This window comes from Salvelinus namaycush, chromosome 8, assembly GCF_016432855.1.
Source record: "Salvelinus namaycush isolate Seneca chromosome 8, SaNama_1.0, whole genome shotgun sequence".
Taxonomy (NCBI): domain Eukaryota; kingdom Metazoa; phylum Chordata; class Actinopteri; order Salmoniformes; family Salmonidae; genus Salvelinus; species Salvelinus namaycush.
In genome coordinates this window covers 35,321,871-35,347,632 of record NC_052314.1, presented here as the reverse complement: position 1 = coordinate 35,347,632, position 25,762 = coordinate 35,321,871, and the positions used below count along the sequence as shown (strand labels likewise).

General features: G+C 45.0%; 1 protein-coding gene across 1 annotated transcript in view; it reads left to right on the top strand.

Moving 5' to 3' along the window:
• The window catches only part of LOC120052107 (solute carrier family 22 member 23), a 35,578-nt gene extending 12,176 nt beyond the window's left edge, over positions 1–23,402 (top strand). The window contains exons 4-10 of the mRNA XM_038998957.1: positions 2,584–2,770; positions 13,328–13,455; positions 19,414–19,516; positions 21,022–21,248; positions 21,739–21,771; positions 22,059–22,182; positions 22,958–23,402. Coding sequence (XP_038854885.1) covers positions 2,584–2,770; positions 13,328–13,455; positions 19,414–19,516; positions 21,022–21,248; positions 21,739–21,771; positions 22,059–22,182; positions 22,958–23,402 — 1,247 coding nt within the window. The remainder of the gene's footprint in view (positions 1–2,583; positions 2,771–13,327; positions 13,456–19,413; positions 19,517–21,021; positions 21,249–21,738; positions 21,772–22,058; positions 22,183–22,957) is intronic.
• Positions 23,403–25,762: the final 2,360 nt, after the last annotated feature.

Genomic DNA, 25,762 nt, shown 5'->3' with positions numbered 1-25,762 from the left:
ATGGTAGCAGGGTAGAAGTCTTTTCATAGGTCTATCTCTCTCTCTCTCTTCTCTCTGCAGGTGATCACTTTCAGCCTTAGTCAGAGGATTGCCTCCTTGTGAAAGGAGAAGGAGGGGAACAAGACCAGTGGGAGGGGGAAGAGGACAGGGCGGGGGTGGGAGCTTTTGAGGGTAGAGCCACTTCAGCTGAGAAGAGAGCAGTGGGGGAGGGAGGGAGAGAGAGGGATCAGGTTTGGGAAGAGCAGAGGAGGGGAGGGAGAGCAGAGGAGATTAGGAGAGGAGTGGAGGAGAGGAATGAGAGAAGGGGGGTCAGTGAGGTAATCAACACAAGAGGAGTCTTTCTCCCTTTAAGCTGGAACAAAAGTTCCCTGCCTGACTCACAGTACTGTGTGTTTGTTTGTTTGTGCGTGTGTGTGTGTGTGTGCCAAATCAAATTGTATTTGTCACATGCTTCGTGAAAAACAGTGAAATGCTTACTTACGGGTCCTTTTCCAACAATAAACAGTTAAAGATAAAGATTTCAAAAAATACAAATTGAAATAATGACACCTCCCCAAGGGGTTACATTTTTGGGGGAGGCAGCAGGGGTTACTGCTATATTTAGCAAGTAATTATATACCAGGCTCTTCTAGAGACATCTTTATTGTGAGCAGAACATGAAACTAGTGTCATACAGACTGCCACAGTATCTGTTTAATGAGGAGGTGGTTTGGACTCGGGCTCTGGGTCTGATTCTGTTTGGTTTGAACAGAGGGGGCTGTGCTGAGTGGGCAGACTTTCATCACACACACACACAGAGAAAGAGAGAGCGAGAGAGAGCGGGAGAGAGAGAGATAACTTTGTGTTTGGGCTCCAGGGAAGAGGAGCGGGTGTTCTCAATCTTCAGGTATCAGCTGACTCCTAACTCTCCTCCCTAGTGTAGTTAGAGAGAGGAAATGACATGAGGAGGAAGGGGAGATATTCCCCTGCTGCAATACACTTCTCCCCCTTTTTCAGTCTCTATGGCATTTTCTCAATTAAACTCCTGGGTCCACTCTCGCCTCTTTTTGAAAAGGTCAAAGGTAATCGATGAGAGGCGACGAGGAGAGTGAACATGGACGAAAATGCTCTTGTATGAAATGAGAAGCTCCTTCTCCACTTTACAGGGGTGGATCCCAAAATAAATGTGTAAAGTGATAAAAAAATATGTAGCATTTCGTTTTTAAATGTGTGCATGCATTTCTCCTCTGACAATACAACAGCTGGTTCAAAGAGGGTGTGGATCAAAACACTTCCACGGTAGGATGCACTTGTGCTTCCTCGCCAAAAGGAGGCTATCGAGGAGGGGAGAACCATCTTCCGTTTGCCTACTAACGAATTGACACACTCCTCAACCACTTATCGGTTTCCGGGTCACGGAGGAGAGAGGACAGGCTTTTGCCCAAATGAGAATAGGCCTAACCAATTTCTCTCTCTCTCTCTCTCTCTCTCTCTCTCTCTCTCTCTCTCTCTCTCTCTCTCTCTCTCTCTCTCTCTCTCTCTCTCTCTCTCTCTCTCTCTCTCTCTCTCTCTCTCTCTCTCTCTCTCTCTCTCTCTCTCTCTCTCTCTCTCTCTCTCTCTCTCTCTCTCTCTCTCTCTCTCTCTCTCTCTCTCTCTCTCTCTCTCTCTCTCTGGAAGGTTTATTATTATTCAACCAGTGATCGAGCTGATGAATGGAGGGAGTTCTCCTCTCCTCTTAAGAGAGGGACTTATTTGTGTTCTGCAACCTCTGCTTTCTTTCCTTTCTCCCATCTCTGCTATGGGAAGTGACATTACATGAGCCCCGGTTAGTGAGCATACAGCATAGAGCCCCTCCCCTCTCCTAAACCCCCCTACTGGTCGCATTTAAATAGACCTTGCCATCTGGAGTGGACCATCTGGTCTGTACCACAGGGTAGCCGGTAGGGGGATGAGATGACAGCCCAATCAGGGAAGAAATGGGCGGTGACTGTGAAATGGCTCACAGACTGAACTGACTGAACCCTTGAGAATGGCCATAGTGTGGATTTCTGACAGTAAGGTGAGCTCATGGTTCACTGGTTGTTAACGGTTGGTTAACTGCAGGCTTCTGAGGGAATTTTGTGACACAGATAGGTATTCAATTATTAATTGAGGGAATGAGCTGTAGGTGACACCGTTTAGGCATTTGAACACCTAAGCTACATCAGAGAGCTACAGCACTATACCTCAGTAATGTATGCCATTATACACTACCCTTCTCACACTATCGTGGCTACCCGAACCGAACTGTTCTTTCTTCCCCACATTGTCCTTTTCAGCACTGTTTCAGCAACAATGGTGGATTTGTAACCAGGCCAGCTCAGTACAGTTTGGCTCAGCTAGGTTCGTCTCAGTAGGTTGAAAAGCCCTTAATAGCATAAACATACAAAACCTCTGAGACTGAACTCACTGAACCCGCCCAATTTATCTGGCTGTAACTTCTGTCCCTCTCCCCCTCTCTCTATGGAGATTGAGCTGTGCCTGCCAAGCTGGCATTTCTCCATGGCCATGGTGACTATATGTCTAAACTCTCTCCCTTCTCTCTCCCCACCCCCTCCCCCATAGGGATTGAGCTGTGCCTGCCAGGCTGGCGTTTCTCCATGACCATGGTGGCCAGTTTCCTCATGGTGGGCGGGCAGCTGGTGATGCCCGGGGTGGCGGCTCTGTGTCGTGATTGGGCGGACCAGGATGACTGGCAGGTCCTGCAGATCATGATCATCTGCCCCTTCATCCTGATGCTGCCCTACGTCTGGTAAAGAGCCCCGCCCAAATGTCTTCCATGTTACTACCATTCTGTTGAGACAATCATCCTTAGAGTTAGAGGTTGAAATTAGATGTACCATGGAGTCCCGCCCACTGAGGGGATAGCCACACCCACTTAAGGAGTGGCCCCTCCCACTCATGAAGTAGCTCAGCACACTGAGGGGTCTTTTATCAATTAGATTTGCTCACCTCCTGCGTCCTCTCTCCTCCGTCCCCTCTCGCCTCCTTTTGAAAAAAATCTAAGTTAACCGAGAAGAGTGAATGTGGATGGAAATGCGCTTGCTTGAAATGAGACTGTTCCACTCCACTCTCGCGTCATTAAGCAAATTACCTCAAATAAATGTAAAGTGCTTAAAATATTTTTTGTTAGTAGTGCAAGACAGTTTATAGATAAATCAATAAGTAGCATATTGTTTTTAAATGTGTGCACTTTTTCTCCTTTGACAAAACTAAATCTGATTCAGAGGGGGTGTGGCAGATTTCAAAACTATTCCGTGGTATGATACACATGAGTAGTCTATCCTCGATGAAAGGTGGCTATCGAGGAGGGGAGGACCCTCTTCCGTTTGCCTACTAACAAATTGACACTCTCCTCGACCACTCAGAAGAGAGAGGAGAGGACGGTGCAAAGAGGACGGAGGACAGACTTTTGCTCAAACGAGAAAATCCCAGGGATTCCACCATGCTGTGGGGTTAGAGGTTAATAGGCTAGCCTCAGTCCTCAAAAAGGATAGCCCTACCCGAGGTAGAACAAAACACAACCATGTTTTCACATCTCTTATGTCTCCATTTATAAAATGGATGGTTGTGTACATTTCTTTGACTGCAAAAGTGGTTAAATTGATAGATATTGTGACACACCCCTTAAACTCAAAAGGTGCAGAATAATGCCTGCATATGCTCATGTAACCCAATATTGCAAGCTCTGATATTGCTCAAATGTGAAATACAATACACTACATCAACAAAAAACAGCATTAGGATATCTTAATGCATCATGAAAATATAGGCCTGCAAACACAGAGACACAATAGGTGTAAATATCTATCTATGAATATTTAGGATGAATGCAAGCTTTACTTTTTGGTAGCAGATTAATAGGCAACATTCCAAGTCAAAGTTGCTCTCATTCACTGCTGTATGGTCCTGACAAAAATACATACATTTATGTTTTTTTAATGTTGTGGCTATTGTGATCAAATTTTTTAAAATTTAATTTTACCTTTATTTAACGAGGCAAGTCAGTTAAGAACAAATTCTTATTTACAATGACAGCCTACCAAAAGGCAAAAGGCTTCCTGCGGGAGTTTGGGGTCACTTAGAAATGTCCTTGTTTTCCATGAAAACATACATGAAATGAGTTGCAAAATATAATCAATTCATTGACAAGGTTTTTAATAATGATTTTTAATTGAAATAATAATTGTGTCCTTCAAACTTTGCTTTCGTGAAAGAATCCTCCATTTGCAGCAATTACAGCCTTGCAGCCCTTTGGCATTCTAGTTGTCAATTTGTTGAGGTAAACTGAAGAGATTTCCCCCCATGCTTCCTGAAGCACCTCCCACAAATTGGATTGGCTTGATGGGCACTTCTTACGTGCCATACGGTCAAGCTGCTCCCACAACAGCTCAATAGGGTTGAGATCCGGTGACTGTGCTGGCCACTCCATTATAGACAGAATACCAGCTGACTGCTTCTTCCCTAAATAGTTCTTGCATAGTTTGGAGCTGTGCTTTGAGTCATTGTCCTGTTGTAGCAGGAAATTGGCTCCAATTAGTGCCGTCCACAGGGTATGGCATGGCGGTGGAAAATGGAGTGATAGCCTTCCTTCTTCAAGAACCCTTTTACCCTGTACAAATCTCCCACTTTCCCACTCCCATCAAGCACTCCTCCAGCATCTTTTCGTTTTTTCTGCGCCTCACAAATGTTCTTCTTTGTGATTTGAACACCTCAAACTTAGATTAGTCTGTCCATAACACTTTCTTCCAATCTTTCTCTGTCCAGTGTCTGTGTTCTTTTGCCCATCTTAATCTTTTCTTTTTATTGGCCAGTCTGAGATATGGCTTTTTCTTTGCAACTCTGCCTAGAAGGCCAGCATCCCGAAGTCGCCTCTTCACTGTTGATGTTGATACTGGTGTTTTGCGGGTACTATTTAATTAAGCTGCCATTTGAGGACTTGTGAGGCGTCTGTTTCTCAAACTAGACACTCTAATGTACTTGTCCTCTTGCTCAGTTGTGCACCGGGGCCTCCCACTCCTTTTTCTATTCCGGCAAGAGCCAGTTTGCGCTGTTCTGTGAAGGGAGTAGTCAAATCAAATCAAATGTTATTTGTCACATACACATGGTTAGCGGATGTTAATGCAAGTGTAGCGAAATGCTTGTGCGTCTAGTTCCGACCATGCAGTAATATCTAACAAGTGATCTAACAATTTCACAACAACTACCTTATACACACAAGTGTAAAGGAATGAATAAGAATATGTACATAAAGATTAATGAATGAGCGATGTCCGAACGGCATAGGCAAGATGCAGTAGATGGTATAGAGTACAGTATATACATATGAGGTGAGTAATGTAGGGTATGTAAACATTATATAAAGTGGCATTGTTTAAAGTGGCTAGTGATATATTTATTACATACATTTTTCATTATTAAAGTGGCTAGAGATGATTCAGTATGTTGGCAGCAGCCACTCAAAGTTAGTGATGGCTGTTTAACAGTCTGATGGCCTTGAGATAGAAGCTGTTTTTTAGTCTCTCGGTCCCAGCTTTGATGCACCTGTACTGACCTTGCCTTCTGGATGATAGCATGGTGAACAGGCAGTGGCTCGGGTGGTTGTTGTCCTTGATGATCTTTTTGGCCTTCCTGTGACATCGGGTGGTGTAGGTGTCCTGGAGGGCAGGTAGTTTGCCCCCGGTGATGCGTTGTGCAGACCTCACTACCCTCTGGAGAGCCTTGTGGGCGGAGCAGTTGCCGTACCAGGCAGTGATACAGCCCGACAGGATGCTCTCGATTGTGCATCTGTAAAAGTTTGTGAGTGTTTTTGGTGACAAGCCGAATTTCTTCAGCCTCCTGAGGTTGAAGAGGCGCTGTTGCTCCTTCATCACCACTCTGTCTGTGTGGGTGGACCATTTCAGTTTGTCCGTGATGTGTACGCAGAGGAACTTAAAACTTTCCACCTTCTCCACTACTGTCCCGTCAATGTGGATAGGGGGCTGCTCCCTCAAGTCCACAATCATCTCCTTTGTTTTGTTGACATTGAGTGTGAGGTTATTTTCCTGACACCACACTCCGAGGGCCCTCACCTCCTCCCTGTAGGCCGTCTCGTCGTTGTGGGTAATCAAGCATACCACTGTAGTGTTGTCTGCAAATTTGATGATTGAGTTGGAGGCGTGCATGGCCACGCAGTCATGGGTGATCAGGGAGTACAGGAGAGGGCTGAGAACGCACCCTTGTGGGGCCACAGTGTTGAGGATCAGCGGGGTGGAGATGTTGTTTCCTACCCTCACCACCCGGGGGAGGCCCGTCAGGAAGTCCAGGACCCAGTTGCACAGGGCGGGGTTGAGACCCAGGGTCTCGAGGTTAATGACTAGTTTGGAGGGTTCTATGGTGTTAAATGCTGAGCTATAGTCGATGAACAGCATTCTTACATAGGTATTCCTCTTGTCCAGATGGGTTAGGGCAGTGTGATTGCGTCGTCTGTGGACCTATTGGGGCGGTAAGCAAATTGGAATGGGTCTAGGGTGTCAGGTAGGGTGGAGGTGATATGATGACTAGTCTCTCAAAGCACTTCATGATGATGGAAGTGAGTGCTACGGGGCGGTAGTCGTTTAGCTCAGTTACCTTAGCTTTCTTGGGAACAGGAACAATGGTGGACCTCTTGAAGCATGTGGGAACAGCAGACTGGAATAAGGATTGATTGAATATGTCCGTAAATACACCAGCCAGCTGGTCTGCGCATGCTCTGAGGACGCGGCTGGGGATGCCGTCTGGGCCGGCAGCCTTGCGAGGGTTAACACGTTTAAATGTTTTACTCACGTTACCTGCAGTGAAGGAGAGCCCGCAGGTTTTGGTTGCGGGCCGTGTCAGTGGCACTGTATTGTCCTCAAAGTGAGCAAAGAAGTTGTTTAGTTTGTCTGGGAGCAAGACACCGTGGTCCGCGACGGGGCTGGTTTTCCTTTTGTAGTCCTTGATTGACTGTAGACCCTGCCACATACCTCTCGTGTCTGAGCCGTTGAGTTGCGACTCTTCTTTGTCTCTATACTGACACATAGCTTGTTTGATTGCCTTGCGGAGGGAATAGCTACACTGTTTGTATTCGGTCATGTTTCCGGTCACCTTGCCTTGATTAAAAGCAGTGGTTCGCGCTTTCAGTTTTGCGCGAATGCTGCCATCCATCCATGGTTTCTGGTTGGGGAAGGTTTTAATAGATGCTGTGGGCACAACATCACCGATGCACTTGCTAATAAACTCGCTCACCGAATCAGCGTATTCATCAATGTTATTGTCCGACGCTATGCGGAGCATATCCCAGTCCATGTGATCGAAGCAATCTTGAAGCGTGGAATCCGATTGCTCGGACCAGCTTTGAACAGACCTGAGCACGGGCGCTTCCTGTTTTAGTTTCTGTCTATAGGCTGGGAGCAACAAAATGGAGTCGTGGTCAGATTTTCCGAAAGGAGGGCGGGGAAGGGCTTTGTATGCGTCGCGGAAGTTAGAATAACAATGATCCAGGGTTTTCCCAGCCCGGGCCGCGCATTCGATATGCTGATAAAATTTAGGGAGCCTTGTTTTCAGATTAGCCTTGTTAAAATCCCCAGCTACAATAAATGCAGTCTCAGGATATGTGGTTTCCAGTTTACATAGAGTCAAATGAAGCTCTTTCAGGGCCGTCGATGTGTCTGCTTGGGGGGGGATATACACGACTGTGATTATGATCGAAGAGAATTTTCTTGGTAGATAATGCGGTCGGCATTTGATTGTAAGGAATTCTAGGTCAGGTGAACAAAAGGACTTGAGTTCCTGTATGTTGTTATGATCACACCACGTCTCGTTAATCATAAGGCATACATCCCCGCCCTTCTTCTTACCAGAGAGATGTTTGTTTCTGTCGGCGCGATGCGTGAAGAAACCAGGTGGCTTTACCAACTCTGAGTGAGCCATGTTTCCGTGAAACAAAGAACGTTACAATCTCTGATGTCTCTCTGGAAGGCAACCCTTGCTCGGATTTCGTCTACCTTGTTGTCAAGAGACGGGACATTGGCGAGTAGTATGCTCGGGAGCGGTGCGCGATGTGCCCGTCTACGGACCCTGACCAGAAGACCGCTCCGTCTGCCCCTTCTGCGGCGCCGTTGTTTTGTATCGCCGGCTGGGATCCGATCCATTGTCCTGGGTGGTGGACCAAACAGAGGATCCGCTTCGGGAACGTTGTATTCCTGGTCGTAATGTTGGTGAGTTGACGTTGCTCTTATATCCAATAGTTCCTCCCGACTGTATGTAATAGAACTTAAGATTTCTAGCCTAGTACACAGCGTCGTATGAGATCTTCAGTTTCTTGGCAATTTCTCGCATGGAATAGCCTTAATTTCTCAGAACAAGAATAGACGGATGAGTTTCAGAAGAAAGGTCTCTGTTTCTGGACATTTTCAGCCTTTAATCGAACCCACAAATGCTGATTCTCCATATACCCAACTAGTCTAACAAAATGCCAAAAAGAAAACAGTTTTCAGCTGTGTTAACATAATTGCAAAAGAGTTTTCTAATGATCAATTAGCCTTTTAAAATGATAAACTTGGATTAGCTAACACAGTGTGCCATTGGAACATCGGAGTGAAGGTTGCTGATAATGGGCCTCTGTAAACCTATGTTTATTCCATTGAAAATCAGCCGTTTCCAGCTAATAAGGATCGGTGTCCCGCTAGCGGGACAACTTCTTGTGAAACTGGAGGACGCGTAATTCAAATAAATTCTAATAGTTATTATGGATTTTAAACATTTAGGTACATATGAGTGTCTTATATTGGCTGAAAGCTTAAATTCTTGTTAATCTAACTGTAGCTATTACAGCGAAAACATGCCATGCGATTGTTTGAGGATGGCGCCCCATATCAAAATATTTTTACACCGGCACAGATTTCATACATTCACATATAAAGATGAAATATTCAATTACTTTTTCAAAATCTTCCTCTGCTTTGTCATCCAAAGGGTCCCAGCGATAACATGTAGTGTCGTTTTTTTAGATAAAATCCTTTTTTATATCCCAAAAAGTCATCGATTTGAGTTATCCACTCGTTCAACTTGAGGAGAAAGGAATCCGAAAATCTACCCCTAAACTTTGTTTCAACATGTCAAAATACGTTTCTATTTACTCCTCAAACACCCTAAAATGTAATTAAACTATAATATTTATTTCGGAAAGAAGTATGTTCAATAGGAAAACGATTTTAGCAGGTGCGCAACTTTGTCATGGCGTGCAAAAACACGGATTTCCAAAACTGTGTCCTCATACAAAAACTGTTATTTCTTATTCGTTTTTGAAGTTACAAGCCTGAAACCTTGAACATAGACTGCTGACACCATGTGGAAGCCATAGGAATTGCATCCAGGTAGCTATTTTACAATATGACCTTTCTCTTGCAATTCCAGTTGGTTTTTCTTTGGATTTTCTCCTACCATATCTATTGTGTTATATTCTCCTACATTATTTAAACATTTCTACAAACTTCAACGTGTTTTCTTTCCAATGGTACCAATTATATGCATATCCTGGCTTCAGGCCCTGAGTTACAGGCAGTTTACTTTGGCACTTCATTCAGGCGGAAATGGAGGAAAAAGGGGCAAGCCCTAAGAAGTTTCAACAATGTCTACACTGTATTTCTGATCAATTTTATGTTAATTTAATGGAGAAAAAAATGTGCTTTTCTTTAAAAAACAAGGACATTTCTAAGTGACCCCAAACTTTTCAATGGTAGTGTATATAAATATAGGACAAAACACACATCACGACAAGAGAGACAACACAACACTACATAAACAGAGACCTAAGACATAGCAAGGCAGCCAAACATGACAACACAGCATGGTAGCAACACAACATGACAACATGGTAGAAACACAACATGGTAGAAGCACAAAACATGGTACAAACATTATTGGGCACAGGCAACAGCACAAAGTGCAAGAAGATAGTGTGAGCGGACCAAGTAATTGGGCGTCACTCAAAAGCAGGAAGGTGGAACAAACGAGTCAGGAGTAGGTTTTCTTGATTGAACATAGTTCTATATTGAGGGCATTTGGTCAACACAAACACTCCAACGTAATCAACGAAAATCTCCCAAAGGAAAAAGAAAACATATCTTCTTCTCCAGAACAAAACAGGAACACAATATGATTGTCTTTAAACTACAACAAAAAGTCACGGCATTGTCACCGTCTTAATGGTTCTTCATAGATAGCTCCTCTGTCTCGGTGGCCATCTTCCAGAGATAGTCTCCCCTTCTGCTGGTTCCATACTCTCTCTTATAGGGGAAGGAGAATATCTCATTAGTAGTGTCAGCTGTGCTTAATTGCCTCTGGTTACCTTGTCTCCCATGCCTTGTTGGGCTACCATCCGTGAGCCCAGCCTGCCCTCTGGTGGTCCTTCCACAATAGAGACAACAATACATCATGCAAAGCAGCCACAAATTTCCGTAAAAGTGTCCATGATTGAGTCTTTGAATGAAGAGATTGAGATAAAACTGTCCAGTTAGTTTTTTTTGCAGCTTGTTTCAGTCACTAGCTGCATCGAACTGAAAAGAGGAGCAACCCAGGGATGTATGTGCTTTAGGGATCTTTAACAGAATGTGACTGGCAGAACGGGTGTTGTATGTGGAGGATAAGGGCTGCAGTAGATATCTCAGATAGGGGGCAATGAGGCCTAAGAGGGTTTAATAAATAAGCATCAACCAGTGGGTCTTGCAACGGGTATAATCGTCTCTAAGAAAAACAAGTGGGCTCAGACACTGAAAACGGTCATTTTCTTTTCAGTTAAAATTTCCTCTTCTACATTAGGGGGGCTCCCTAGATTTGACTAATCAAATATGGCACCCAAAATCCAATATGGCTGCCACAATAGCATTAAATGGTGGGTAAATCATCTGTATATAGAAAGCTTTCAGATTTGTGTCCTGTTCTTATGACCTTAACTCAGTACTATTTCTGTGCAATTCAACTTTGTTGGAAATCCAATATGCCTGCCAGAATTACACTCAAAACACGTTTGTCTGGGTATATACAGAACAAAAATATGAACGCAACAATTTAAAAGATTTTACTGTTACAGTATGTGGAAATCAGTCAATTGAAATACATGTATTAGGCCCTAATCTATGGAATTCACATGACTGGGAATACAGATATCCATCTGTTGGTCACAGATACCTTTAAAAAAAAATTGTCTCAGGATCACATTACGGTATTTCTGTGCATATAAATTGCCATTGATAAAATGCAATTGTGTTCGTTGCCTGTAGCTTATGCATGCCCATACCATAACCTCACCACCACCACGGGGCACTCTGTACACAACTTTTACATCAGCAAACCGCTCACCCACACAATGCCATACACGTGGTCTGCGGTTGTGAGGCCAGTTGGACGTACTGCAAAATTGTCTAAAAACAACGTTGGAGGCGGCTTATGGTAGAGAAATGAACATTCAATTCTCTAGCAACAGCTCTGGTGGACATTCCTGCAGTCAGTATGCCAATTGCACGCTCCCTCAAAACTTGAGACACCTGTGGCATTGTGTTGTGTGACAAAACTGCACATTTTAGAGTTACCTTTTATTGTCCCCAGCACAAGTAATGATCAGCTTCTTGATATGCCACATCTGTCAGGTGGATGGATTATCTTGGCAATGGAGAAATGCTCACTAACAGGGATGTAAAATGTGTGCACAAAATTTGAGAGAAATAAGGTTTTTGTGTGTATGGAACATTTCTTCAATCTTTTGTTTCAGCTCATGAAACATGGGACCAACACTTTACATGTTGAGTTTATATTTTTGTTCAGTGAAGAAAAGGCAACAAACTGCTTGGCATGGCAACATACATTTTTCCAAGTTACAAGCCTCTTTGAGAATCAATGAGGCAACTCGGAGGCTCCAGCGTAAGGAGAGCAAATCCAACCCTGGACTCTTGACACCCTCTCCCTAACTTTACATCTTTCCCCCACTGTGGTATAACTTGTGCCTCCAGGATTGAGCTCTTAAGTCACCTTATCACCTTATCATTTCGAAGGGAGCTTTGATTCACGACTAGTCCATTACGGCTTCCTGAATCCAACATGACTTTCCGCTGGCTCACTGCATTAGTGGTCCACATTGGGATGTTCCGGTGCACTCTTATGCTATTCAGGTTGAGGTGGCACATTGCTTTTTCCAGAAAACCATGTCACCCATCCTGTCTGTCTGCCATGGAGGTGCTGTATGTTAACTTGGTGACATTATGGAGTATGTGTAGAATGCAACCACACATGATGACAAGCACATAAGGCAGGTGTTCACTACAATGAACCAACACAACTTGACACTCATTGACATGAAATGCCATCAACTTACGAGGCCTTCACATAATATGGTAGGAATTGCACCCCTCCAATGTCAATGCCTATCCTGAATCTCCCAGAACTGTTCTCGATAGGCCCACTCCACAATAATTCCTCCCCTCTGGCAGTTACTAATGAGAGAGACACCATGGAACTGGACTGCCAAAGGTCAGGAGGCCATTCTACCCTGACTAAATTACAAGAGTAGGGCCTTAAATAACAAAATCCTTCAACCCACTGGGCACACACTTGCTGAGTCAATGTCGTTTCCACATCATTTCAATGAAATGACGTTGAACCTATGTGGAATACACGTTGAATTGACGTCTATGCCCAGTGGGAAGGAACCTTGAATCCCAAAAAATCTCATTCCGATGTCTGAACCAACTTGATTTCCTTATAGCAGATTGCCATAGCCACAACATCAAAAAACATGTGTAACTGTATGTATTCTTGTCAGGCAGGACCATACAGCAGTGAATGAGAGCAAATCTGACTTGGAATGTTGTGTCTGTGGTGTGACATGCCTATGCATTAAGATACCCTAATGCTGTTTGTTTGTGTATGTAGGTTACATTAGCTTTTGGTGTCCATCCCCCCTCCAGTCAGGCATTATTCTGCACTTTTTGAATTTAGGGGTTGTGGCACAATATCTATACAGTTAACCACTTTTGCAGTAAAATATTTTTACACAACTATCCATGTCATAAATGGGAGACATTAGGGATGTGAAAAAACATGGTCGTGTTTTGTTTTACTTCGGGTAGGGGTATCTAAACAAATTGTGGACCTTGCCATTAGCCTATGAAGACTTGCTCATCAGGACCAGGTTTTGGTTTGAAGAGTACACTGCACACTGCAGTCTCAGACAATACGATCTTTCTCTCACTTTCCTTCTGTCATTCTCTCTCTCTTTCTCATGTTTACTCCCCCCCTCCTCCTCTTCTCTCTGTAGGATCTTCCCAGAGTCCCTGCGTTGGCTCCTGGCCACCCAGCACTACGGCTGCTCTAAAGCCATGATGCTCCGTATCGCCAGGAAGAACCAGGTCGACATGACAACTGAACTCAGTGGTATTCTAGCAGGTGAGGAAGATGGAGAGACAGAGAAATGTAGAGAGACATTGAAAAAGAAGAGAGATGGAGAGGGGATAGATGGAGAGATAGAGACGTGGTAGGTGATGATACACAGATGGGAGAGGTGGAGAGAAAGAGGGGATATGGAGAAGTAGAGAGAAAGAGGAGAGATGAAGAGGCAGGAGAAACCCTGAGTTAAACAGAACCACACTTTATTTAATCAGTCTACAAACACCTCTGGTTTGTAGCTGGCCATGCAGAATATACAGTTGAAGTCGGAAGTTAACATACACTTAGGTTTGAGTCAATAAAACTTGTTTTTCAACCACTCCACAAACTTCTTGTTAACAAACTATAGTTTTGGCAAGTCGGTTTGGACATCTACTTTGTGCATGACACAAGTCATTTTTCCAACAATTGTTTACAGACAGATTATTTCACTTATAGTTCACCGTATCACAATTCCAGTGGGTCAGAAGTTTACATACACTAAGTTGACTGTGCCTTTAAACAGCTTGGAAAATTCCAGAAAATGATGTCATGTTTTTAGAAGCTTCTGATAGGCTAATTGACATAATTTGAGTCAATTGGAGGTGTACCTGTGGATGTATTTCAAGGCCTACCTTCAAACTCAGTGCCTCTTTGCTTGACATCATGGGAAAATCAAAATAAATCAGCCAAGACCTCAGAACCAAACAATTGGAGACCTCCACTGGTTCATCCTTGGGAGCAATTTCCAAACGCCTGAAGGTACCACGTTCATCTGTACAAACAATAGTATGCAAGTATAAACACCATGGGACCACGCAGCCATCATACTGCCCAGGAAAGAGACGCGTTCTGTCTCCATGAACGTACTTTGGTGCGAAAAGTGCAAATCAATCCCAGAACAAAAGGACCTTGTCAAGATGCTGGAGGAAACAGGTACAAAAGTATCTATAGCCACAGTAAAACGAGTCCTATATTGACATAACCTGAAAGGCCGCTCAGCAAGGAAGAAGCCACTGCTCCAAAACTGCCATAAAAAAGCCAGACTAAGGTTTGCAACTGTACATGGGGACAAAGATCGTACTTTTTGGAGAAGTGTCCTCTGGTCTGATGAAACAAAAATAGAACTGTTTGGCCATAATGACCATCGTTTTGTTTGGAGGGAAAAGGGGGAAGCTTGCAAGCCGAAGAACACCATCCCAACCGTGAAGCACGGGGGTGGCAGCATCATGTTGTGGGGGTGCTTTGCTGCAGGAGGGACTGGTGCACTTCACAAAATAGATGGCGTCATGAGGGAAGAAAATTATGTGGATATATTGAAGCAACATCTCAAGACATCAGTCAGGAAGTTAAAGCTTGGTCGCAAATGGGTCTTCCAAATGGACAATGACCCCAAACATACTTCCAAAGTTGTGGCAAAATGGCTTAAGGACAACAAAGTCGAGTTATTGGAGTGGCCATCACAAAGCCCTGACCTCAATCCCATAGAAAATTTGTGGGCAGAACTGAAAAAGCGTGTGCGAGCAAGGAGGCCTACAAACCTGACTCAGTTACACCAGCTCTGTCAGGAGGAATGGGCCAAAATTCACCCAACTTATTGTGGGAAGCTTGTGGATGGCTAGCCGAAACGTTTGACCCAAGTTAAACAATTTAAAGGCAATGCTACCAAATACTAATTTAGTGTATGTAAACTTCTGACCCACTGGGAATGTGATGAAAGAAATAAAAGCTGAAATAAATCATTCTCTTGTAACGGCTTTCCTCCTCCTCTTCATCCGAAGAGGAGGAGCAGGGATTGAACCAAAATGCAGCGTTGTGTGATGACATATTATTTATTTAAACAAGACACAAAACGAACTATACTTGATTTAACTACAAAACAACAAACGACGTAGACGCACCTGAACATAAGAACTTACGTATAACGAAGAACGCATGAAAACAGGAACAGACTACATAAACCGAACAAACGAACAAACAAAACCGAAACAGTCCCATGTGGCGTAACATAACACAGACACAGGAGACAACCACCCACAACAATCAATGTGAAAACACCTACCTTAATATGACTCTCAATCAGAGGAAATGAAAACCACCTGCCTCTAATTGAGAGCCATATCAGGTCACCCTTTAAACCAACATAGAAACAGAAAACATAGACTGCCCACCCAAACTCACGTCCTGACCAACTAACACATACAAAACTAACAGAAAACAGGTCAGGAACGTGACATAACCCCCCCCTCAAGGTGCGAACTCCGGGCGCACCAGCACAAAGTCTAGGGGAGGGTCTGGGTGGGCATCTGACCACGGTGGTGGCTCAGGCTCTGGGCGAGGTCCCCACCCCACCATAGTCAATCCCAGCTTACGTCTCCCCCTTAGAATGACCACCCTCATCTTACACCCACTTAATTTAAATGTTAACCTTAAGATAAGGGGCAGCACCAGGACAAGGGGCAGCACCGGGATAGAGAGATAGCTCAAGACCGAGAGGTAGGTCAGGATAGAGAGGTAGCTCAGGATAGAGGGGCAACTCCGGACTGAAGGGCAGCTCCGGACAGAGAGACAGCTCTGGACTGAGGGACAGTTCTGGATCAATGGCAGCTCTGGGCTGAGGGGCAGCTCATGACTGGCTGACGGCTCTGGACGCTCATGGCTGGCTGACGGCTCTGGACGCTCATGGCTGGCTGACGGCTCTGGACGCTCATGGCTGGCTGATGGCTCTGGACGCTCATGGCTGGCTGACGGCTCTGGACGCTCATGGCTGGCTGACGGCTCTGGACGCTCATGGCTGGCTGACGGCTCTGGACGCTCATGGCTGGCTGACGGCTCTGGACGCTCATGGCTGGCTGACGGTTCTGGACGCTCATGGCTCACTGGCGGCTCTGGACGCTCATGGCTCACTGGCGGCTCTGGACGCTCATGGCTCACTGGCGGCTCTGGCAGATCCTGTCTGGTTGGCGGCTCTGGCAGATCCTGTCTGGTTGGCGGCTCTGGCAGATCCTGTCTGGTTGGCGGCTCTGGCAGATCCTGTCTGGTTGGCGGCTCTGGCAGATCCTGTCTGGTTGGCGGCTCTGGCAGATCCTGTCTGGTTGGCGGCTCTGGCAGATCCTGACTGACGAATGGCTCTAGCGGCTCCTGACTGACTAACGGCTCTGACGGCTCGGGACAGACGGGCGGCTCTAATGGCTCGGGACAGACGGATGGCTCAGACGGCGCTGGGGAGACGGATGGCTCAGACGGCGCTGGGGAGACGGATGGCTCAGACGGCGCTGGGGAGACGGATGGCTCAGACGGCGCTGAGGAGACGGATGGCTCAGATGGCGCTGCGGAGACGGATGGCTCAGATGGCGCTGCGGAGACGGATGGCTCTGGCTGATCCTGTCTGGCGGAAGGCTTTTGCTGCTCCTGTCTGGCGGAAGGCTCTAGCGGCTCCTGTCTGGCGGAAGGCTCTAGCGGCTCCTGTCTGGCGGAAGGCTCTAGCGGCTCCTGTCTGGCGGAAGGCTCTGTAGGCTCATGGCAGACGGGCGGCTTTGCAGGCTCATGGCAGACGGGCGGCTTTGAAGGCTCATGGCAGACGGGCAGTTCATGCGGCGCTTGGCAGACGGACAGCTCAGGCGCCGTTGGGCAGACGGCAGACTCTGGCCGGCTGAGACGCACTGTAGGCCTGGTGCGTGGTGCCGGAACTGGAGGCACCGGACTGGAGACACGCACTTCAAGCCTAGTGCGGGGAGCAGGGACAGGGCACACTGACCTCTCGAAGCGCACTATAGGCCTGGTGCGTGGTACCGGCACTGGTGGCACCGGGCTGAGTGCACGCACATCAAGACGAGTACGGGGAGAAGGAACAGTGCGTACAGGGCTCTGGAGACGCACAGGAGGCTTAGTGCGTGGTGCCGGAACTGGAGGCACTGGGCTAGAGACACGCACCATAGGGAGAGTGCGTGGAGGAGGAACAGGGCTCTGGAAACGCACTGGAAGCCTGGTGCGTGGAGTAGGCACTGGTGGTACTGGGCTGGGGCGGGGAGGTGGCGCCGGAAATACCGGACCGTGCAGGCGTACTGGCTCCCTTGAGCATTGAGCCTGCCCAACCTTACCTGGTTGAATGCTCCCCGTCGCCCGACCAGTGCGGGGAGGTGGAATAACCCGCACCGGGCTATGTAGGCGAACCGGGGACACCATGCGTAAGGCTGGTGCCATGTAAGCCGGCCCAAGGAGACGTACTGGTGGCCAGATATGTAGAGCCGGCTTCATGACATCCGGCTCAACGCTCAATCTAGCCCTACCAGTGCGGGGAGGTGGAATAACCCGCACCGGGCTATGCACACGTACAGGAGACACCGTGCGCTCTACTGCGTAACACGGTGTCTGCCCGTACTCCCGCTCTCCACGGTTAGCCTGGGAAGTGGGCGCAGGTCTCCTACCTGCCCTTGGCCCACTACCTCTTAGCCCCCCCCCAAGAAATTTTTGGGGTTTCTTCTCGGGCTTCCTTGCTAGCCGCGTACCTTCATATCTCCGGTCTTGAGCTTTATTCTCCGGCTTCCAGCCACGTCTCCTTGCTGCCTCCTCATACCACCGCTCTTGGGCTCTCGCTGCCTCCATCTCCTCACGAGCGCGGCGATATTCCCCAATATGTGCCCAGTGTCCTTTTCCCTCCAAGACTTCTTCCCAAGTCCACGAGTCCTGATTATTTGGTCGCTGCTCGTAGTCACACTGCTTGGTTCTGGTAATTTGGTGGGTGGTTCTGTAACGGCTTTCCTCCTCCTCTTCATCCGAAGAGGAGGAGCAGGGATTGAACCAAAATGCAGCGTTGTGTGATGACATATTATTTATTTAAACAAGACACAAAACGAACTATACTTGATTTAACTACAAAACAACAAACGACGTAGACGCACCTGAACATAAGAACTTACGTATAACGAAGAACGCATGAAAACAGGAACAGACTACATAAACCGAACAAACGAACAAACAAAACCGAAACAGTCCCATGTGGCGTAACATAACACAGACACAGGAGACAACCACCCACAACAATCAATGTGAAAACACCTACCTTAATATGACTCTCAATCAGAGGAAATGAAAACCACCTGCCTCTAATTGAGAGCCATATCAGGTCACCCTTTAAACCAACATAGAAACAGAAAACATAGACTGCCCACCCAAACTCACGTCCTGACCAACTAACACATACAAAACTAACAGAAAACAGGTCAGGAACGTGACATCTCTCTACTATTATTCTGACATTTCACATTCTTAAAATAAAGTGGTGATCCTAACTGAACTAAGACAGGGAATTTTTACTAGGATTAAATGTCAGGAATTGTGAAGAACTGAGTTTAAATGTATTGGCTAAGGTGTATGTAAACTTCCGACTTCAACCGTACGTATGTGATGTCACACGTAGACTCACAACAACACATTGTCAATTGCATTTGCACGGATTGTATTGTTGTTATACACAACATGTAGCAGCAGGTCTCTGATTTCAGTTATGAAATGTGTATGCAATGGATTCAGTCAGTCAGACACAGTGACACACACGGACTATGCACGTACACGTTCATTTTAACATGTGCAACTGGAGGACTCTAGTTACATTTGATTAAATATCTGCACAGCTTAATCCCAGACACACACACAGATATAAAATATGAGAAAATATTTTAAAGCTGGGAGCAGATTAATAGGTACTGCTAGATCAATAAAATAAAGTGTTTTATTTCAGATCTCATGCACACACATCCACCCACAGAAGAACATTACTAAAGAGTCTGTGTGGTGTGGATTTCCCAATGTGCTGGCTCGGTGTGTGTGTGTGTGTGTGTGTGTGTGTGTGTGTGTGTGTGTGTGTGTGTGTGTGTGTGTGTGTGTGTGTGTGTGTGTGTGTGTGTGTGTGTGTGTGTGTGTGTGTGTTGTTTCCCTGCCAGCGGGAAGGTCTTACAGTGTGTTGTGTCTCACCGCCAGAACTGGAACATGAGCTGCATAAGAAGCCAAAGAGGACCTGCATCATCAAGATGACCAGCACCAGAAACTTTTGGAAGAACATCGTGGTGCTCTGTGTCAACTCGTAAGTCTCTCTCTCTCTGTGTATGTGCAGCTGAGTAAAATCAAGTCAAATCTTGTTTTTCTTGGCAAACAATTGGTGTAGACCAGGTATTCCCATACTGCCATCGGGGGTACGCCAAATAAAATACAAAAAAGTGTCATTTTTTTCCTTCACATTTTCAAACAGCCCATTAATATTTTCCAACAGGGCTATACATTTGAGTGAATTTTTTATCCTCGCTTGAGTAGCCTCGTTTCACTGACAAAAATAAAATTAAACCATCTAGTGTTCAGCGAAATAACAACACAATGTCAAATACAGGTAGCCTAGTCAAATAATTAACATCCAATCACATTAACCGTTACTCTCTCGCGGGAATTCCACTAACGGTCTGTATGTAGCCAAACGTAGCTAATGCTCATGTTGGTATCTGTACTGATGGAGCAAAAGCCATGACAGGGAGACATAGTGGAGGAACCGATGACCCCGATGTTCCTGTTAAGGAACGGATGCCCTTAGCAACCACGTACCTATATGAGAGTGGATTCTCGGCCCTCACTAGCATGAAAACTAAATACAGGCACAGACTGTGTGTGGAAAATGATTTAAGACAGACTCTCTCGAACATAACCCAACATTGCAGAGTTATGTGCATCCTTTCAAGCACACCCTTCTCATTAACCTGTGGTGAGTTATTCACAATTTCCGATGAGCAAATAAGGTTTTATATGTAAGATGGTTAAATAAAGAGCAAAATTATTGATTATAATTATGTTATTATTTGTGCCCTGGTCCTATAAGAGCTCTTTGCCACTTCCCACGAGTTGTGACAAAAACTAACACTCATTCTTATGTTCAATAAATGTATCGTATATAGTGTGTGTGTGGCAGGCTTACAATGATGACCCTGGTGCTAGAGGGGGTACCCAGCTGGAGGTTGAATGTTTGAAGGGTTACGGGGAACCACTGGTGTAGGCTAACAGTGAAATGCTTACTTACGGGTCTTTTCCAACAATGCAGAGTTAAAGATAAAAAATAATAAAAATAGTGATATGAGGAATAAATACACAGTACATGATGAATAACAATAACGAGTAAAAATCGTATTAAAAGGCAGAGGGCAATGTGCCAAACAGAACATGAATTACACATGAGCTCGGTTCCCCATGAAGACGAGGCTCCGTACCAGCGTCTTGCTTCTAGCACTGATGGTGTGTGTGTGTGTGTGTGTAACTGGTAGGATTTGAACCCGGGTCTCCCACTTGGAAAACCAATGTCATAACCCTGAGACCAAGAGGAGGGTGACACTGATTTCAAGTTACTTCATCGCATTAGCGTCAATCCCACTCACCTCCGCTACATGTGTCTCTCTCTCTCTGCTGGTTGACGGGGTACGGTATCCACCACTGTTTTGCTCTTACCAATAATGTGTTTATGTGTTTATGTGTGTATCTGTAGGTTGACGTGGCACGGTATCCACCACTGTTTTGCTCTTACCAATAATGTGTTTATGTGTTTATCTGTAGATTGACGGGGTACGGTATCCACCACTGTTTTGCCCGCAGTATGATGGACCCAGAGGCCCCTGTGTCGGCCATGTTCAATGCCGACTACTACACCATGGCCGGCATCGCCGTAGCAACCTGCCTGGCGCTGTGCCCGGCCGTGGCGTTCATGGGACGTCGGGGCGGACTCCTCACCTTCATGATCGTCACTGCCCTGGCATCACTGCTGCAGCTGGGCCTGCTCAACTGTGAGTAGAGTACAGACACGTGTTATGCATTTAGCACACACACACCGACAAACACACACACACACACACACACACACACACACACACACACACATACACACACACACACACACACACACACACACACACACACACACACACACACACACACACACACACACACACACACACACACACACACACACACACACACACACACACACACACACACACACATCCCCCTCATCCACAAATAGTTATTTACATGGAAATTACAAAGCAATAACATCTCATTATATTCTGTACCTGTTATACACAAATGACATACTCCAATTATGGAGTTATTACAGTGATTCAGAGGAGTCACTACTAGAATGACCTTTTCCAGATCATTGCCTCTGTTGTCGTTATATCAGATCTGTATCGGTCAGAAAAATAATGAGATTTTCTATTGGCTATACTCATTTTCACTGTTTTTCTTCCCCCACCCATGACCTTTCCTTGAATGCAGTGATTGGGAAGTACAGCCTTCGCCATGACACAGGTACAATTTGACTTTATAAAATTCACTCAGACCGATTGAAAAAATATGCCAATCAGGCGCTCTGGGTTGCAGCTCTACAGGCCAGGCTCATGCTCCATCTGTTGATTTTGTGTTGTAGAATCAACAAAACAGTCGTTAAACAAAATTAAAGGCTGGCCAGTACACCAACTGTTTTCCGTGATCAGTTCTCTGTTATGACTAGACCCAGTAAGTGACATTTTTATATTTATGATGTACAGTATGTGTCTCACCTCCTCTCATGTTTCTCATCCTTCTCGTCTGGTTAGTTCTGAGGGACACACTAAACAGGAAGTTCTCGGTGGCGTTCTCCATCATCGGAATGTTCTCCTCTCACGCCGTCAGCACCCTCAGCATCTTCTTCTGCGCTGAGATCACTCCCACCGTCATTAGGTAACACACACACACACACACTATGTATGGTCTGACCGCACCCACACCAACAGTTATTGGATTCCTATAACACACTTATTTGGTAAAATGATGTCCCGCCAAGTATGTTTGTGTTAGAATGGCTTACTAGCGCCATCTTGTGGTGTATGTATGTGTCATATAAATGCAATTTGACAGACTATTGTTCTAGAATATCAGCCTGGTTTCGTAGACTAGACGTAACATAGTAAACATAAGTTCGAGACACTCAAGTGAGTATGATATGTTACGTTTGCTATGGTTACATAAGACAGAAGGTTACTTAAGGCAAAAATTATGGTAGAGTGGTTGCATGTTCAAATCTCATCACGGACAACTTTAGCATTTTAGCTAATTAGCAACTTTGCAACTACTTAGCATGTTAGCTAACCCTTCCCCTAACCTTAACCCCTAGCCTAGAAATCGTTAGCCACAACAAATTGAAATTCGTAACATATATGTTTTGCAAATTCGTAACAAATTGTAATTCGTAACATATCATATGAATTATACTTCTTAACATATCATAGGAAAAACGGATGATGGACATCCACAAATGAATACATACCATACGAAACGTAACATATAATACTAATTGGAGTGTGCCGATTTACTATTACAATGTTACGTGTACCCGATTCCAGGTTGATAATCTAGATAGTGTCTGAGTTTGATCTTTTTTATGCTGTCTGGTTTCAGTGTTTGGCTAGTCGTTCCTGAAACCTGACTCTCCCTCTTTGTCTCCCTCTCTCCTCAGGGGTGGTGGTCTGGGTTTGGTCCTGGCCAGTGCTGGTTTCGGCATGCTGACGGCCCCTATCATGGAGCTCCACAACCAGAAGGGCTACTTCCTGCACCACATGATCTTAGCCGCCTGCACCCTGCTGTGTATCATCTGCCTGCTACTGCTGCCCGAGCCGCGCAACCAACCCCTGCCAGAGAGCCTCGTGGACGGGGAGAGCTACACCCGCCAGCCCCTGCTCACCCACCGGCCTGGAGAACAGCACCTCCTTCTCACCAAGCCTGGGGATAGGGACTTATACTCCCGCGTCCATGATACGCCGCTGCGTCTTACGGCCACCGGGGGCGCCACAGCAGCAGCGGCTACTGCTCTTGCAGCAGTGCCTACGTCTTATGCGTACGCTACCGGAGGAGAGGTGATCAGTAATAGTATGGTGGAAATTGGCGTGGGAGAGTCATTGTAGCAGCAAACCCGCACTCCCCCCTGACACACACAGACAGAGGATAGGACAAGACTGTGCTGTGGGGATAGCTTGAGCTGTCCCACTCCTGGTCACTATCATGACTGGTCTGATTCATTCAGTCCTGCTTGTAAGATTCTTCCATGAGGAACTCTTTCGTTTTGAAAACTTTAAAAACCTTCCGTTTGGTTTAATCAAGAAATGATTACCCTCTCATTTGTCTTGTGACACAATCCTTCCACGTCTTGTTTGTGAGAAAGGCATAAATTGAGGTCATGGACATCCAAGATTTGGACAAAACCCCAAAATGAAAAATAAGGCATTACTGTTCAGACACCCAAAGAAGGCATATTTACCAGGAGGTTTAATGGGTGGTAATGTAATGAGGTGATGGATTAGCAGTTAGCCTGTAGAGTAGCGACTATGTCTACATTCTAAATTCCACCATATTCCCTACATAGTGCACTACTTTTGACCAGGGTCTGCATATAGTACACTATATATAGGGAATAGGGTACTATTTCAGACACTCGATATGATTTATTAAGTATTTGAGGGCCTGCAATAGAACAGGATATTCTTGAAACAAACGATGGAGTTATTCACACACCTGTGTACGTCTTTGCAATTAACAGAAACTCATTACAATGACTTACATGTATTAGTGCCCATAGGGTAGTTGTTGCCACGGGTTGGCAGTGTGTCTAATGGGTACCATGGTCCCAGCATGGTTCCATGCTGGGGATGTCATGGTGTCTGTTGTAAGTTATAAGCAGAGTGGTGTACTCTAAACACATAGAGAGACACTTATAGAGCAGCAGAGCAGACATGGTATTCAATATTTCATTTGAAATGTCTTTCAACAGTGATGTGTGCTCTATGCATTTCAAATTCTATTAGTGTAACTTTTTTTGCACTAAAATTCAAAGTTCAATCAAATGTAATCAAATTTTTGTCAGCCAGCTCGTTTGAGGCACAGGTTTTGGGTGAAACTGCTGCACTCTAAATGTAATAAAAGGAGAGGTCAGGCCTATATACTGAAGCCTACTTGATGGGTTCATTTCTGCCTCCCACCCCCCTGTCAAAAGTCAAACTTGGCACGTTATCCTTAGTAGTAGTATAATCAATGTAAATACATAAGAAAACTGAGTACTGCAGCCCCCATTAAATGTTGGTGAATGACAGCCGGAAACTTAAAGAAACTGTGATGGCTTTGGAAATGAGTTTGGACTTTGAATCTTTTTATTGTGTTTTTATTTCCATATTCTATGGAAAAATCAAAGGCACCGAGTGTTGAGTGGACAATACTAATGTCCAGTTAGTTACTAGTATGTATGCATCCCAAATAGCAGTCTATTCCTTACATAGGGAATAGAGTGCCTTTTGGGATGCAGACTGTCTACTACTACTACTATGAAACATCTCAGTTTCTGAATGGCTTTATCACAATGGTTGTTCAGTTTTAAAAATCCTCTGATTTCAACTGGACAGGTGACTGAAAATAAACTATCAGTAATTCAGTATTTATTTTTTGTCATGTTGCCAAGGGGATTCTTGTTGCTTGACATACCTCTAGTTTAGCTCATTTTCACCTGGTAAATAATGTTAGTTGTATATTGCTGTTTTTAGTACTTGTTTAAACCTCTCTCTAGCACAGTTAAATAATGTCTGGCCATGCCATGAATCACAATGTCTAGGGGCTTTGAAATGGTTAGTGTCTAGAATAGATGAAGTTATAATGCAATAGAGTGATCTAGTTAGAATAGCTGTGGCTGACAAGAGTGTTGGTATACAAACGTTATACTCTTACAAATGATTGAATACCAAATGTAAGGTGTGTATTAATGTGCCATCCATTGACAATGCATGGACTATCATACATTTTATGCACTATGCATATCAAATAGTTTTCATAGAACATTTTGTCACACGATACGTATAGATGACCTTAGAAAGGCCAAGTATACTCTATACATTTCTACCATGAACTATATTTGAAGCAAATGGCACATATTCTGACACCTTGTATTGTTTATTTATACATGTTTTCAGCAATGAAATGTTGTGGTAAAATAAATGAATTTCCATGAGTGATCGATTGTCAACCACTAATATTTTCTAAGTGTTTATTTTTTATATATGATGCATTTGCAATATTAAAGCCATAAATGTTGTTTTGATAATAAACGTGTTGATTATGTCAATAAATGAACTACTGAGGTGATACATGTCTGTAGGCTGAGTTTGTGGGCAGTGGGCACAGAAAATATAGTGTGTCTGCAGCCTCTACACAGAGACGTCTCTGGTTAGATCTCACTCATGAGTGCTAAAACAGCAATCGACAGAACATTCCAGACAGGTAA